Here is a 16,980-nt window from a genome sequence, read left to right as displayed (position 1 = left end):
CTATGACCCTAGACAAGTCATTTAATATCTGTTTGCTTTAATCCACTGGAGGAGGAAATAGCAAACCACTCCAGTATCTTTGCCAAGAAAATCCCATATGGAGTCACAAAGAGTTGGACACAATTCAACAACAGCTACAATACTGAAATATATACAGTAGACCTTTTTTCATGCTATAACTCCTCTGTTAATATACATCAGAACTGATGATTAAAAGATCGTAGAATGGAATGATATGCAAGTTCATTAGAGGAACAACTGCCACAGGACTTAGAAATGGCAAAAATATCAGTACACATTTATTGTCTTCATAACATTTATGAAATACCTGGAAGTATTACTTACTAGACTGATAATGTATTTAATTCTAACTTTAAACTCTCAAGGCATTTTTGACAATAAGACCACTTTTTAAAATTGCTTACTGACCACAGATGTTTGGATTTACACTAGTGAAATATTTGTGGATTAAACAATAATAATAATAAAATTGGTGGGTTTTTCTTCCAGTGTATCATTCTGACCTTAAAACTGTTATTTTACTTAAAATTATTTAGTGGAGACTTTTTGAGGAAATATGTACATAATAATAAGGATCTCTTAAGTGAGCTAGTAATCTTTATTAATGTTTAACAGAAAACTAACCTTAATTTTATAGATATAATTTTGGATTTACCAAGATATAAAACCATTAATATGAAATGTGGTATTCTTACAGCAACTTCTGTCAGTAGTCTGTCTGAATCTTTACCAGTTCAGTGCACAGATGACAATGTCCCAGAAGCTCAGTCAACATTAGACTCCACGTCTTCCCCATCTATGCAGCCAAGGTAAGGTCTCTTTAAGTTTCAAAGTGATAATTAAAAATAAAGTATATAGTGCATAGGTTTGACCCATTTGCTTCATAAGGAATTATGTATGAAAAACTAGTTTTGCATGAAAAAGTGAGTTTCATTATGGTTGTTTTGGTCCAAGTCACTGTGATTTCCTTTGTTGTCATTTTCAATATAATTTTTATGTTGCCTCGGGTAACTTCCTTCTTCCTTTGCTCCCTCAGTGGTACTATGAATTAAAGCTGATTATATTTTCAAATATTAATTTATTTATAAAATACTCTTGTGTTTTCTCTTGTCTCAAGTTTATGTATATAAGATTTGAAGATTTGTTTTCTTCCTACTTTTAAGTTGGATATAGTGAACATAATATCAGGACCCAATTTTACAGAGAAGGAAATTGATGCTTAAATGTTCAGTGACTTATGCCCCAGGTCACAGATCTTCATAGCATCATAAATCTAGAATTGAGAAGGACCTCAAAAGCCATGTTGCCCAGCTCTCCCTCATTTTACAACTGGTAGAATCATAATTATGATTGACATTTAGTTCTTTTGACTCTAAATTTTGCATTTTCCAGTATAACAAATTGCTTGTTTCTAAAGAATGTAATATGCCTATTTCAAATTGTCTTATAAAACTTACTACCATGTACTGAGTGAAGATTAAAAATAAATTTAATAACCCTTCATTCATGTCTACATTGGTATGTTTTTTACTTTGAATTTTCCAGTAGCTTAGAGGCTTAAAACAAATTGCATTGCATCCTATCTTACTCCACAGTTGATATAGTGTGCCAAAACTAGTTTCCTACTTTCCTAGGTTCCTAAGACCATAGATTATTTATAGACAGAAGAAACTAGTGATCATATATTCAAACCATTTTCCCGGTGAGGAAACTTGAGACTTAGAGAGGTTAAGCTGTTTGCCCAGGATCACACAGTTACTTCCTCCTTGCTCCAAACCCAATATTCTTCTCCATTCTTCCATCATCTTAGCATTTGTGACTTTTTATATTATGTAGTGTTCTGGTTGATTATTTTGTAATGACAGGGAATTGCTATAAATAGCATGTCTTAAAACATCAATCATATCTGTCATACTAGTTTCTTGTGGTGCATTAAGCATATTACAGATTTGTCCTATGTTTTACCTTCTGATGGAAATAATTGCTTAATGGATTATTTGACCTTTACCAATAAAATTATTTTTAACTAAAGTAGTTTAAAAAAATATTCATTTTTAGTTTGATTTAGGTATGCTAAAAATTATTTTGGTTGAATCCATATGTTGTAATAATTTACAGTAATCTGCTGGATTTTTGCCTGATTATCTAAAAATACTAGATAATTGAAACTCAAACTTCAACTTTTTTAATCTAAACATGTACCTTTCTTTCTTTTAGTCCTGTATCAAATCAGTCACTTTTATCAGACTCTGTAGCATCTACCCAAGTGGAAAGTACATCTGTGGACAAAGCAGTACCTGAAACAGACGATCTGCAAGGTAAGTGACTAAGCAGGCACCCAGTCATGTAACATGCACACAGACATGTCCCCCCTTCATAAGACCCTTTGGTATTTAATGCCTTCCCCAGGCCCTTGAGTAGATTGATTTACTAAATGAATATGGCAAACTTGACTACAAGGTTGAAAAAAGCTTTCCTATTTTTAAGGGTGCTTCAAATGGTACAGTATTATTTAAAGTATTTTTATTATATAGAAATAAAAATACTCAGAGCTAAACAAAATTAACTGGCATTTGCTTAATTTATAACTTTAAAATGATAGGTCTTTGGTTCAATTTGCTTAGGACAGGGGTTTGGTCAGACCCATTAGATAATCTTGAAACCATACCTAATTATTCTTAAAGCTAGCTACCTCTGTCATATTCTTTTCTCCAAAGTTTGAGATTCCCACTGGGGAGGAGAGCATATCTATTAGCCACCATGTTTTCTATCCCTAGCAATGATAGGCAATTTCATTAACTGTGATCAGCATTTTGTATGTTAAGCATATTACACACAGTATTCATGACTTAATTTATGAAAATTTATAAATCATCAGTATGGAAGATAAATTTAGTGGGAAGAGTCACAGTGGCTATATAGGATGCTATTGCAGTAAGCCAGTAAGCTATTGCAGTAAGAACTAAAGTAGTGGGAATGGAGATGAAGGGACAGAAATATTTTTTTAAGCTCTTACCTTCCTTCTTAGATTATTGATTCTAAAGTAGAAGAGCAGTAAGGGTTAGGTAATTTAGGGTTAAGTGATTTAGTACAGGGGTCACACAGCTAGGAAGTATCTGGGGTCAGATTTGAACCCAAGATCTCCCGTCTTGGATAAAGACAGGATAAAGCATGGCTCTTTATCCAGATAGCCACCTACCTGCCCTTGAAAGAGATACTTTAAAGGATAAATCACTAGACTGTTTACTTAATCAAGTATAAAAGATGAACAAAATTAGTAAAAGTAAAAGTGACTTTAAATTCTTCTATAGATGTTAGATGCTAAGAGAGATGCCAGATGCCATTGACAGAAGTAGGATGATTAATTTGGTTTTAAATTTGGAGAATTTGGCCTGCAAATAGAAATTTTAATATATAGTTGGACTCACAGGTTGCAAGTGAGAGATCAGGATTCATACATATAAAAATCATCATCATAGATAATTGGTAGTTGAAGGCCTAAAAATATATGAGTATTCCATTGAGACAATTTGGAAAAATATAGGAAGGACTGATCTTGAACTTGCCTATTGCTAACCAGAACAAAAGGAAGCTAGCAAATAAAATGGGAAATAATAGAATTTGTCATGGATCTGGCCTTAGAAATCATGTTGTCCAATTCTGCCATTGTAGGAAATTGAGGGCCAATGAAGTAAAGTGGCAGGACCTCAAGGGTAACTGGTAACCCTAGGAATAACCTAACTTAACTGAAAAAGTTAAGCCAAAATTTAAACCAGGGCCCTAGCCACTGAAACAATTGAAAAGAAGACATATCATGAGAAGTTTAAATAGGAACAGTCTGAAAAGAGGTAGAATAAAAGCCAGAATAATATAATATCCTGAAGTGAGAGGTTAGTGATAATCAGCAGTGTTAAGTAGAATGAGGACAGAGAAAAGACAATTGTATTCAGCAATAAGAGTCTGTTGGTGACTGACAAAAATGCAGAGGGAATGAAAGTTAGGTTGCTAAGGTTATGAAGGGAATTGTTATAGGCAGTAAATTTTTATACCTAATTAGAAAGGTTTGGTATTTAAAGGAAGGAAGAAAATCTGTTAACTAGCATATTTTTAATTTCTTTCATAAATATCAATGTTAGAACTGATAAAATAGAGGAATAAGTTTCCCAGCTGATATTACTTTTTCCCCTCCACAATCTACCAAGAACTAATTATATACTTTTTAGAATAAGAGTACAGAACACTACATAAATAAGAATGGGATGAAGTTCTGAGTAAATGGGCTTTGAGATTGGGCTGCTCTACCTCATAGATGGCATCCTCTATCCTAAGACCAATGTAATTGTTTTTTAAGTTAAGTTAGCTCTTATTTTAATTACTTGTTATTATGTTTATCTTTATTAAAGGCCTGACTCATTGAAAGAGAAACACCCTAGGGAAAATTTGCAGTCTTTTTGGCTAGTTCACTAACCCTTTTGATCTGAGAATATAATATTTAATGGTGGAGGATGGCTGAGCTTTATACTCTTTCTGGGTTGATGGGTGGGAAATGGACATAAGATCTACATGGGAGACCTAAGCAACAGGAACAGGCGGGAAAATTCTTTAACAAACTGGATTCTATCCTCAGTAAGAAGTTCCTTCTTAGTTATATGCTTGCTCCTTTCTTTATACTGACATTCAAAATAAAATAATGATAAAGTGCTTAAATGTCCTAAAAATAGCTTCATGTAAATATGTTTAATATTTACTTTTTCCATGCCTCCTCACATTCACAGATAATTTAGTTTTCTTCTTTTCATATCCAGAAACCCCTCAAGATGAGCCTAGGCATAATAATTCTATATGGCCTTCTGACATTTAATGCCAAAGGAAAGAACAAATTACCTGTGAAAACTGTTGAACCTAAGATGATAATGATGCTAAAATAGTAAATTAGTAAAATAGTTTTTTAAATTTTTAAAGAGAAATATGTAAGACTTAAATTTATAAATACTCCAATCAGGGTAAATTTGAGATTTAAGTATTTAACATTACACACTGCTGTAACCATTTCTCAATTAGAGTTCTAAAAAACCACTCTTGATTTCATTGTTCAGACACTGAAACAGACATATCTTACTATTTTTAAGTCTGTTTGAATTTAGTTATCCAGAATTTGTCAACAATGATTTTTAGTGTACTTTAACCCTGACTCCATCCCTTTAGATTAAGTTAGCATGGTCTTTGGGTTCCCACCCCTATCCCCACTCATGTCTGATCACTTAGTAAATGATTTTTGATGAAAAATTAGAATTTATACAGTTTCTGTTTTTTATAGTAACATTGAATTTCCCTAATACAATGGTATTTAACATGTGATTCTCTAATAGACTTGGTCCATGCCAGCTGCTTGTTTGCAGACAGATGAAGTTCAGCTTTTACTGATGCCACTTTGCTGTTGCTGTGCTGCTTCTTTGAGACTAAGGACTGAAAGGAAGGGGACAGCCAGCGTTCAGACTTTTCACCTTGGCCTGATGTTCCTATTTTGTTCCTTACTCTTATTTTCCCCCTCCTTACTTTCCTCTCCTTAGGTGACCATAGAATGGCATTTAATAGGAATTAATGCCATTTATAAAACTGCATGCTATTTTCTGCATTTCTCATAGTCTTTATTATTAGTGAAATAAAAGGGGGCATTTGACCATATGTTTCATACAATCACAGGAAAATGATGCTATAGTGGAGTTAAATATCATAAGCTTAAATTAAGTCAGTAACATTTCAGAGCTTATTTTGTGAAAAGTTTTATAATAGGTGCTGTCAAAAGAGGCAGAATGAGTCAAAGTTTTTCTTAGAGTATCCAATACTTAATGGTATTGAATTATCATAAATATTAACTTACATTCTAGGTCTGTTAGTGTAGTTATTGTGTAGTATATTCCCTGCCTAAGAAGGGCTTTGTAATCTTAATTGTCCATAAAAGACAGCACATGCTTACAAAGGCATAAAAAAAGCAAAGATGAGAAAATAAAATACATGGCATTTTAATTGGAAGAAGGAATATCAAGGAGAAAGATGTTCATGCAGCTGCATCTTTCAATAAGTTTTTGAAGGTAAAAAAATAATGTGTTTTTTTCCAAAGAGAATGTGGGATGGGAGATTACAAAGTGATAGTAAACAGATATACAGAAGCCTACAAGAAGTTTTGCAGGCTAAAGCAGAATCTGTGTTGAGAAGATATTAAAATCACATTACTTGGCATCAAGAAACTTGTTTGTTCACAAGACTGGCATTGGCTAAGTAGGAAATTTTTACAGAAAGTTTGATAAATGGGATTTGATGAAGAACTAAATAGGGAGAGAAATGTTAAGGAAAAATTCCTGTGTGTGCCTAATTTTAAAAAATCCCATGTTCTCTGCACAGCTAACATTTCTGATTAAGAAATATTTTATGTCAAATACCTATATAGAAGAGTCACCAAAATTAATGCATAATTATATCTTTCTGCCATGGTTTGTGGTATCCTTCAACCCTCAGATTTTAGTTCTAATATCTTTGTATTTCCTAGTCAAATAGTATTTTAATCTTTATAGAAAGTAGAGGAGATAGTGCTAAAAAGTGCAGATCAGAGGATGCTTCTTCAGTGATAAAAGAATATGTTTATTTTGGAGACAGGGGCTTAGAAACTAAAGAGAACTGGAGGCAGTAATCTGAAGGAATGGGATCCAGGTCTGGCCATTTTAATGAGTAGACAACTATTTGGAGTCTAGGTTTATTACTAAGGTGATTGTGGGTCAAGATTGTTCGGTGGTAGAAAAACTCAGTAAAATTGAATATTTCACAGAATCCAGCTGAGTCAAATGAAGTTTTTTAGATACAACATAGTGAACTTGGACAAGTTCACTTCTCCCCTTTAGATTCCATGTCTGTAAAAAAAAGTATATTTTTAATTAAATGATAAATAAATTAAATCATTTCTAAGGGTTCTTTTCTTTTAAAAGCCTTTTTTAAGAATACAAAGGAATAAGAGGCAAGATAAAGAGTCCAGAAAGAATAGAAAATTGATGGTTATATTAAGCGTGAAAGTTCTGGGAATTTTTTAAAAAACTCTTTAATTTACCAGAAATTGAGAAAAAATAACAGTTTAAGAAAGAAATTTAGCTCAGTTTTCAGCATTTTAAATAAATTTCAAGTATCGGTGAAACACCTAAATAAAAACAATTTTTCAAGACAACTGAACATTTAGGGTTAGGAGTATAAGGGATAAAAGGCCATTTAATATGTAGGCATCATCTGTATAGGTAATGCTGGCTTAATAAGTGCAAAATGTTTTACATGATAGCTTATAATCTAATATTCTAGCTGATAAATATGATGAGAAAACATACTTGTATGTTATTTTCCATGTTGACTCACTTCTTTCCTTCCCCTTCTTGTTACTTTGACTAAAACACCTTTCAGTATCACTTGTAAGTTCTTGAACCATCTCACTATCACTTCCTATTCTTGTACACAGAAACATTTTCTATTTCCTAAGGGGGAAATAACTGACTTTGGGTGGGAGTGAGGGAAGATTATTAGTTTGTAGAAAGAACATTGGGCTTGGAACAAAAAATCTTGAATTCCATATACATTGGATCATCAACCACGTAAGCCTCAGTTGTCCCATGTTTAAAATAAGATTATTTATGTTGCCCACCTTATATTTTGTAAATTGTAAAGTCACTCTGTAAATGTGGTTTATCATAATACCTCAAGCCTCACATCTCAGAATAACTTAGCATTTGTTGTTTAAAAATTGTAAGGAAATGTAGTAGAGTGGGAAAAGCCCTGGATTCAAAGTCAAACCAAGCCCTCTCTCAGCTGCAAAATGAGACAATTGGGTAAATTGATTTTTTAAGTCTCTTCATAGTATTCTATAAGGAAGAAGTTTAGGATTGGAAAATTTTCCAACATTTCCAACTTGAATTTTTAAACTTTAAAGTTATTGGTGGTCCTTAGGTTTTTATTTTCCTAATTAAATTAAGTAACATACTTGAAAGTGCTTCACAAACCTTAAAGCACTATTCAAATGTTCACTGATACTACTATGATTCAATTGAACATAATACTGCTATATTTTTATGATTTTGATATGTATTATTTCCTTTTTTTCCTAATAATTTACATTTGAAATAGAAAGGCTCAGGGATTTCCCTTCCTTATTGCCTCATTATTTTTTGATGAGGGAAAAGGAAACACAGAAATACTACAATTTCTTGCTTGAAGTCATAATTGATTTTAAAATTAGAATTGGGACCCAGGTTTTCTTACTCCTATTCCAGCGTTCTTGTGACACCTACTCTCACTCCATGTTTTGACTTGCAAAACTGGTTGTGTCTTCCCAATTACTTTACCTTTGCAAGAATACTTTATTAATATTAGCAGATACAAGAGACAGAATAGAATTTTAGTAAAAAGAGATCTTGAGCTAAAGGCCCTCTGTTCAAATTCTGACTGCTTTTTTTTTTCCCTGTAAGTCCAGGAAAGTTCATTCAAATTTTAGAGGGAGTTTAGTTTATTTATAAAATGAAGATTAAACTATCTGGTCTTCATAGCCTTTTCCATCTCAACTGTTAAGATTATGAGTAATTTATTCAGTGTCATTGGGAAATGAGAGGTTCCACATAAATTAATAATAAATGCAAAAGTATTTAAGAGTTTGACTACATATGATTAAGCTTCAGTTATTTGGAAAATTACATTTCTTAAACAGACATTAAGTGCCTACTACATAAATATGCTTTTGAAAATACTACGCTGAACATAACCAGCTTCTCACAGACTTAATTATAAATATCCTGAAGAATCTTGGAAAAATATAGGGCTATTTACCTTATATTTGAGTGATCCCAGGTAGCTCTTCAATATTTGGTGATTTTGCTGCTTCTGGTATTTCTCCCTTGTTATAATCTGTACATTGCTAACATTTATCCCCAGTCAAGCTTGGTTATAGAATCATATATAAATGAGGAAACTGGGACCCAAAGAGAAGTGACTTGCCCAGGGTCCCATAAGGTAGCATGTGTGAAGTGGTTTATTCCATTGTGTTAAAGATTAATAGGCTTATTTTTTACACAAATTAGTGAATCAACTAGAACCAGATTGTATTTCTACTGAGTAAAGGGCATAGGTCTTTTCTACCCAGGCTCTTTGGTCAGTCATTTTCAGAGGCAAGAACAATTTTACAACTCAAATGATGTTTTCAAAATAAAATACTGGCTTTGGACATATTTTGTTATTGTGATATTGCCAGTTCTATTTAATAAATGGGGCGGTAAGTGAAATCTTTAGTATTAAAAGTTAAGTTTACATTTACAGGGCCAATATTTCACTTAAGTTTAAGGCATACTGATGCTATGAAAGCAACTGGTGGGCAAAGGACTTTAAGGACACTTACTTTTGTCATCCTAATGGGTGCTTTGACAGTACTTAATTTACATTTCTGTGTATGATAGAATTTTGAGCTGGAAGAAAAGTACTTCAGGGATCATTTAATCCATTTCTCTAATTTTATAGGAGAAAAAATTGAGACTCAGAGAAAGGAAGTGACTTGTCCCAAGCCATAAAGGTAGTAAGTAGTAGCAGGACCAAATTTTGAACCTAGATTCTTCGATTCATATCCAGTGTTCTTCTCACCATACCATTCTGTGTGCCCCTAGGAAAACAGGCCTTAAAAATGCTTCCTGGGTCTCAGCACCAAGTTTTTTTTTGTTTTTGTTTTTAATGGAAGCCACCAGAATTTCTCAGGTATCATAAATAATCAAGTACTTTAATTTTTAAATTGTAGATTTTTGCTTAGAGACACATTCCAATGAATGCTGTTTTCTTTGTCATTTTGTCTGTTATATCTCCGAAGTTTTTTTTTAATCTTACAACACATCAATAAATATATGTGTAGTGTTTCTATGTGCCAGGTGTTATATAATACTGAGAGATAAAAGGAATGATTTTGCATAGCCTCTGTCCTCAAGGGATATGAAGTTCAGCTGAGAAGAGAGAAACATGAAGTTAAAGAAGAATAATCCAGTACAATGCAGGAGATGTCATGGTTTGTGAGCATTTAAGAAGAAACTGGTGATTGAGTTATTAGTACAGAGATACTTTTTGAGTGTTAAACTGACCTCTTGTTAAACCCACAAATCAAGCCATGTTGTAGACATAGTATATAGTATATTTCAATTTTAGCAAGATGTATACAAAGTTTTCACCCTTTTGGATAAGATAATGACATGGATTGAATACTCTGTAAGGATTTTTAATGAACTTAGTTACGTAAGCTAACAATGTGACCTTAGGCTGCACTGAGAGACATGGAATCCAAAAGGAAGGAAAGAAGTAGTCCTACTGTTAACTATATTTTAGGAAGGCCATTATCAAGCTGTATTTCACCCAGAAGAGGATGGTGAGGAGACTCAAAATTATTTCATACAAAGATGATTTGAAGGTATTTGGGATGTGGGGTGATGTTTAGTTTATAATTTAAAAAAAAAAGGAATCTTGTGACTATCATATTTTTCTTCCTCCTAACATTCTCCTCCCAACTTCTTCACATTCTCCCTGCCCCCCAAGATTGCTATTTGAAAGAAGAATTATGGGGCACTTTAGATGGCTCAGGGGATAGAGAGCCAGATCTGAAGTTGGAAGGACCCAAGTTCAAATCTGGCCTCAGAAACTTCCTAGCTGCTAATTGCCTACTCCTTACCACTTTTTTGCCTTGGAACCAATACTTGCAGGGTCTTTAATTAAATAGGATCGATTTTACGACAGAAATTAAGAATTTTTTTTTAAGTAAGAAAACAGTTATGTGGTCAAAATTTTCCTTTAATGAGGATAATCTACTGGAAGTTCTTTAGATAACAAATAGTAGAAAATCTGTATAAAGATTCATTCTGCATTTTAAAAAATATGCATTACTGCTGAAGTATACATTGTAGTAACATTTGTTTTATTTTTGTTGAAGTTTACTTTGTCCAAGAAAAGCTTTCATTATTATATATCAAATATATACTTCTCTTACCTCTCATGCTTTTCATTCTACCTTACAGAATTGTGAAGAAACTATAAAATATGCTATATTAATGTACCTTGTTATATTTACCATATTGTTGTATACTGTTAACTCTCCTAAGGTAGTAAGATACTGATATGTCTATAGTTTGGGGACAAGGGATATCTGTTCCACTTAGTAATTTTGCTTATTTGAGTACACAAATAGATACTGAAGAGTTGTCTTTACAAGTGCTAATAAATTTGTGTACTTACTTTTATTCATGCACTTCTTTTTTTTACAGGACCCAGAGCAGAGGATCTTGTTCCTCTTGAGTGTGATCCTCCATGTGGATAGTTAATCTTATTTTACCTGCCTGGTGCTTTTGTAAACAGCCATAATTACTAGTGGTTAACAGACAAAATTTGATTTGCCCCAAATAGTGAAAGCTGCTGAACAAGAGAGCCACATTTTCCCCACCAGTCTTATCCTATTTCATATCTCTTTGCTCTCCTCTTCCCCTCATCACAAAAATAAATTGGGGCTAAAAGAGTTTAATATACAAGGGAACTAACATCTCTGTAAGCTTACCAAAGAAAAACAGGTGACATTGTAAACCTGGCTTGATAATGTTTCTCACCAGAAATAGCATCAGGTTTCATTTTGACTCTGGGCCTGATAAAGTTTTCCAGGGGAATTCTATTGAACTTGCAGGATCTTTAGATTGAGCTCTTCGCCCCCAAATTAAAGCAAATCACTTATTTAGGAAATTTGTTTCATTTATTTATATTAGCTTTCTGGTTTTTACTTCCAACCTAGAAATAGTCATTATATGAGTCTGAGATGAGAAAGTATATATCATTTTGTCTACTAGCCTAACGTTTTTAGCTTTATTGTTGAATGCACTCTTGGTGACAGATTTGTTGGCCTTTTTCTTACAACATATTCTTCATCATACACAAAATACAATCTCATCTTATACTCATTTTAAAAATATTTAATATGGCAAAATCTTATTAAAATTTGATGAGCTATTTTATTACAGATTAATATTTTGTTTTTGTTTCATGTAAAAACTTTTCAGAAATTTTTCATCTTCTCTGGCTAAACCAGTTTTGATGTTGATAATACAGTTTTCTGGTAGAATTTTCTGTTTCCAAAAAGTACTAGCTGTCTTCAGGTGGTTTGCATAGCATACTTTCATTGGTGTAAAAGAACACACAGTATGCAAGATTTTGAACTGTCAAAAAAAAAAAAGATTGGATCTTAGTATATTTGATCTCTTCCACAGAGTCAGATTTTGCAAAAAGTGGAGTCTCTTTTCCTTCTTAATTGCCTGAACTTGTATCTCTTATTTTCCAAAAGGGATATATTTTTTTATGTTGTGTCTTCCAAATATCACTTCCTTTTTCTACAAAAAAAAACAGTTTAATAGAATGAGATGTATGCTACTTGAAATGTTAAGTTTTATATTTTTGGCAAGTTAGTTGCTTTGATCTCAGTTGTATTTGGTTCAGATAATGAAAATCTATTAAATTAACCAAGAAAACTTTTAAAAATAATCATCAACATCATTAATAGCTAATATTTATTGAGCAGATGCTCAATATAGAGCATATAGATATGTGTAGTTCTACTGTGCTTGATATAGGTGAGACAGAGGATAAAATCAGCTACCTGCCAGCAAGAAGCTTACTATCTAATTAGGAAAACCAAGTTAGATACCTCAGTCATTTATTAAGTAATAAATGTGGTGTAGTGGTTTACTGATATAAGGTATTCAATAGAAAACTTTATGAAAAAAGATTAAAAACTCTTAACCTTGAGTTTTGAAGAAAGACTAGAACTTAAAGATGTGTATGCAGAATTGACATGAGAATATTTTGGATTAATCTTATTACAGATGATAGGAATAAACATGTCATCTTTGGAAAACAAGATAAATGAGTTCAACAGGAGCAAAAAATTTGAGTTTAGGTGTTCATGAGATCAGACTATAGATAACTGTTGTCCTGTGGGCTGTGGGATGCCATTGAAAGAGGACAGAGTACAGTGGCACATGAATTTTGTACAACTGTGCAGCTAGTAGTTAATGTTGTGGCAGAGTTTTAGAAGTCACTAAAGGCAGATACACTTGCTTAGAAGACTTTGGTAGTTAGAATTGAGTAAGTGGTTTTCTCTCATGTCAAGGTAACAATTCTAATCCTAATATTTAAAACACACACACACCACCACCACCACCTCCATGCCTTCCCCACCTTCCAACCCCAACTGCAGACACAAAGAAACATTTCTGTTCATTTTAGAATTTTATGTCTTCATCCATATTTCTCTTTCTCAGCCCTTAAATTATGTGGCTTAAATTTTTAGCCTTAGTCAACCTATCGTTTTTAAAACTCATCATGGGAGATTTTAATTTTTATATCCCTAGGATAACAGTTCAAAGCATCCCCCTTGTACATGCACTTTTTAAAAAGAAATTTTGCTGTTTTTAAGTTAAATCTAATAATGAGCACATGATATAGGGAATTTGGAGTACAGGACTTGGAACTGGTTGATCTGAACTGAGAACTTTCCCAACTTAAGCAGGTTATTGCAGGTCCCTTTCTAAGGCCTCACTTAACGTTTCCATCATGAATTGTTTGGATGCAGATAATATTTCATGTCCTTTTCTAGCTTTGACATTCATTGATTCTATGACACCAAGATTTTATAAAATGATCATTTCATCATCACATTCCTATTTTTGTTAGCTTCAGTATCGGACACTGCACAGCAGCCCTCTGAAGAGCAAAACAAGTCACTCGACAAACCAAAACAAAAAAAGAATCGCTGTTTCATGTGCAGGAAGAAAGTGGGATTGACTGGTAAGAAAAAGAAGGACATGCATTATCTCAGATTAAACTGGATACTTACATAACAGGCGTCTAAGTGTGGTTTCCTATGAGTGACTTCAGTTTGCATTGTGCCTCGAAGTATTGCCATAAGAGGGAGAAATTTCCTGGAGAGGTCATGATATCCAAACCGCCATTTAATGGTAGTCATAGAATTGGTAATTAATAAGATGACCCCACTTGTTCCTTTGGAAGCCTTTTCTATTTTACTGGTCTATCCAATAACTGTTTTTTAAATTGGAACTATTTTTCTCTAAAGAATACCAAAGTGAAATATTGTGGGAGATTTTATTCACATAAATACTATTAAATATATGCAATTTTGACTTTTTTGTGGTTAACACTTTTAAAAGACATTCTTAAATTAGCTACTTAGACATATAAAGAAGAAGGGAAGTTCCAGAGATGAACGTTTTATACATTGTATTTTCAGATTGATTCCTATTGTTCATCTTCCAGAATCTTTGATAGCATAAGAATAGATGGTGAGATTGCTAGCTTTTAGACATTGGGGAGAAAGGAGTAGTTGTGAAGACCATATTCATTTGTGGATTATCCACAGTTTCTTTTTTTTCCCCCTTTTCTTTCTTACAGCTGCTAATCTTTTGGCAATTTCTTTCACTAATCATTAGCACCTCTGTTGGAGGCTGGTAGAGGGAAGCAAAAGGAGATGAAATCAACATCAGTCACATGTTGTTTGTTACAGTTTTTATGACGGTTGTTTTTTAAGAGGAGGAAATTTAAACTTAGAATGTGATAGTATGATGTGTAGTGGAAAGAGCATTGGATTTAGAAAGGACCTATTTTTGAATTCTGGCTCTGGCTCTGCTAATAACTCCCAATGTGATCTTGGACAAGTCATTCTCTGGGCCTCAGTTTCTTCAGCTATAAAAGTGAGAGGATTTGACTAATGTATAAAATTCCTTCTAGTTCTAAATCCATTATATTCTTTAATTCTATAGTCCTATATTAGGATCTCACTTATTTCTTTCATTAGCACAGATATTTATTTCTGCATACTTGGTTGAGCATTCATTTGACTTTTAACTTGAAGTATTTTTCATTGTAATTTCATTCTTTCAGCAGCTCTATGGGATAGGTCACACAAGAATCACACCAATCAGAACAAAAATTGGAGCTCTCTGTTTTCAGAATATCATCTGACTCACTTGAGTCATGCTTTCCATTATTTTGATTAGTTTAGCAGTTGGGATCATACTGCTTGCCCTAAACACAGGATTTGGCTTGAGATTTACTCATGTTTCGAAATGGTTGAAGTGTTGATATGACCTGTTCTTATTGTTAAGTCTTTTCATTCAGCCATCACAGCCATGATGTTTTAGTTCCATTTGGCTAAGATCCTGTGCCTCTAATAGGCTGATATTTCTGTTTTCAGGGTTTGAATGCCGGTGTGGAAATGTTTACTGTGGTGTGCACCGTTATTCAGATGTACACAATTGCTCTTACAATTACAAAGCTGATGCTGCTGAGAAAATCAGAAAAGAAAATCCAGTAGTTGTTGGGGAAAAGATCCAGAAGATTTGAACTCCTGCTGGAATACAAAAATCCTTTTGACCATCTGCAAACTAAATTGACTTGAGCTTTTTTTTCCTAGTCATTGGGAATGTAGAGCAATGTATCTTGCATAGACCTTTTAATCATGCATGTCATCAGAAGAATAGATTTTTGTTTTGTTTTGAAAATGACTCTGAACATTTATTTCCATTGCAGTTTCTGTGGCTGAAAAGACTTAAGTAAACTTTACAAGTATTATCCTTTTAAGATCATTTTAATTTTAGTTGAGTGCAGAGGGCTTTTATAACAAACATGGAGAAATATTGGAGGGCTGTGCTTTTCCAGTATTAAACATGCATGCGTTAACCTTGCAGCAGTTTATTTTCTCATTGTGTGTGTATCTATAGCTTTTCTCTGCAGCACGATTTCTCTTTGGATAATGCCCCTTATGGCACAACTAGTTATCAGTAACTGAATGTATTTTAATCATTATGGCTGCTTCTGTTTTTCATTAACAAAGGTTATACATACGTTAGCATATTAGCTTCTTTGCACCCACGACCTATTTATGTATGAATCATTTGTAATGAGAGAGTGTGTGCCAATGAGATATTATAAGTTTGTGTGGTTTTTAAAAATTCTTTTTGAGTGAGGGGAGGAAAGGCTGTATGCACTTCATTGCTGACTGCAGGTTTCACTGGGATTAAGTTCATCAGTCTGTATGTACACAAATATGAAGAATGATCTGAAGTAATTGTGCTGTATTTATGTTTATCCACCGGTCTTAACTTTGATTAAATAAAAAAAGAAAAAAGAAAAAAGAAAGGCAAAGCAACTCCCATTGTGTTTCAGCATTTCTCAGACACTACCAGTTGATTTTGACTCTTGTCTTTGATTGTGATTTTCTAATGTAAGCAATGAGAGATACCATAACAGTCTGTTCCCCCCCGGGAAGAGCAATGTCTTACATATCTATTTATATGACTAGCTAGGTGATTTAAAAATAAAATGAAATTATTTACTACACTCTTGTGAATTATAAATGATAAAATTATGAACAGCAGAGAACATTGTCTACCTAGAAATGCATTTTAATTCAGGGAAATTGAAAATATTTAAAAAAAAAACTTTTCTCTCCCTAAATTTCTGACCCAGTGTTTACAAGTTTAGTTTTTGTGACACTAGGCAGTCACCTTTTTTCCCTCCACTAATTTTAAATCTTTTCACCAGAGGAATGACTGGTAACCCATTCCATTAATAACTATGGTTTTGTTACCTTGCTGTATATTCTTAGTGTTTCCAGGACTAGACATAGGACATAAATTCATTGGGAGAAAATAATTGAGAACACTTCTTTTAGCTGTTTTTTATATATATTGAAAACAAACTTGACACTTCTATATGCATTCAGCTTGATCTTAAGGAGTACAAGGAGAATTAAATTCTCTTGGTCTGCCTCCAAGTATAGAATATTCAGTTGGATTTTCTAAACCCTCTGTTTTGATTGGAAAGTGGTTTGGGCATGGGGCTGGGCATTACAGG

General features: G+C 33.2%; 1 protein-coding gene across 8 annotated transcripts in view; it reads left to right on the top strand.

Annotated features, from left to right (window-relative positions):
- The window catches only part of ZFAND6 (zinc finger AN1-type containing 6), a 100,852-nt gene extending 84,388 nt beyond the window's left edge, over nucleotides 1–16,464 (top strand). For 7 of the 8 annotated variants that reach the window (XM_056806090.1, XM_016424976.2, XM_056806082.1 and 4 more), the window contains 4 exons: nucleotides 719–830; nucleotides 2,239–2,339; nucleotides 13,783–13,896; nucleotides 15,320–16,464. In XM_056806090.1, coding sequence (XP_056662068.1) covers nucleotides 719–830; nucleotides 2,239–2,339; nucleotides 13,783–13,896; nucleotides 15,320–15,468 — 476 coding nt within the window. In that variant the 3' untranslated portion in view covers nucleotides 15,469–16,464. The remainder of the gene's footprint in view (nucleotides 1–718; nucleotides 831–2,238; nucleotides 2,340–13,782; nucleotides 13,897–15,319) is intronic. The other variant, XM_056806091.1, reaches the window with a different exon arrangement.
- The last annotated feature ends 516 nt before the right edge of the window (nucleotides 16,465–16,980 follow it).

Source organism: Monodelphis domestica, chromosome 1 (genome assembly GCF_027887165.1).
Source record: "Monodelphis domestica isolate mMonDom1 chromosome 1, mMonDom1.pri, whole genome shotgun sequence".
NCBI lineage: Eukaryota > Metazoa > Chordata > Mammalia > Didelphimorphia > Didelphidae > Monodelphis > Monodelphis domestica.
This window is presented reverse-complemented; position numbering and strand designations above follow the sequence as displayed.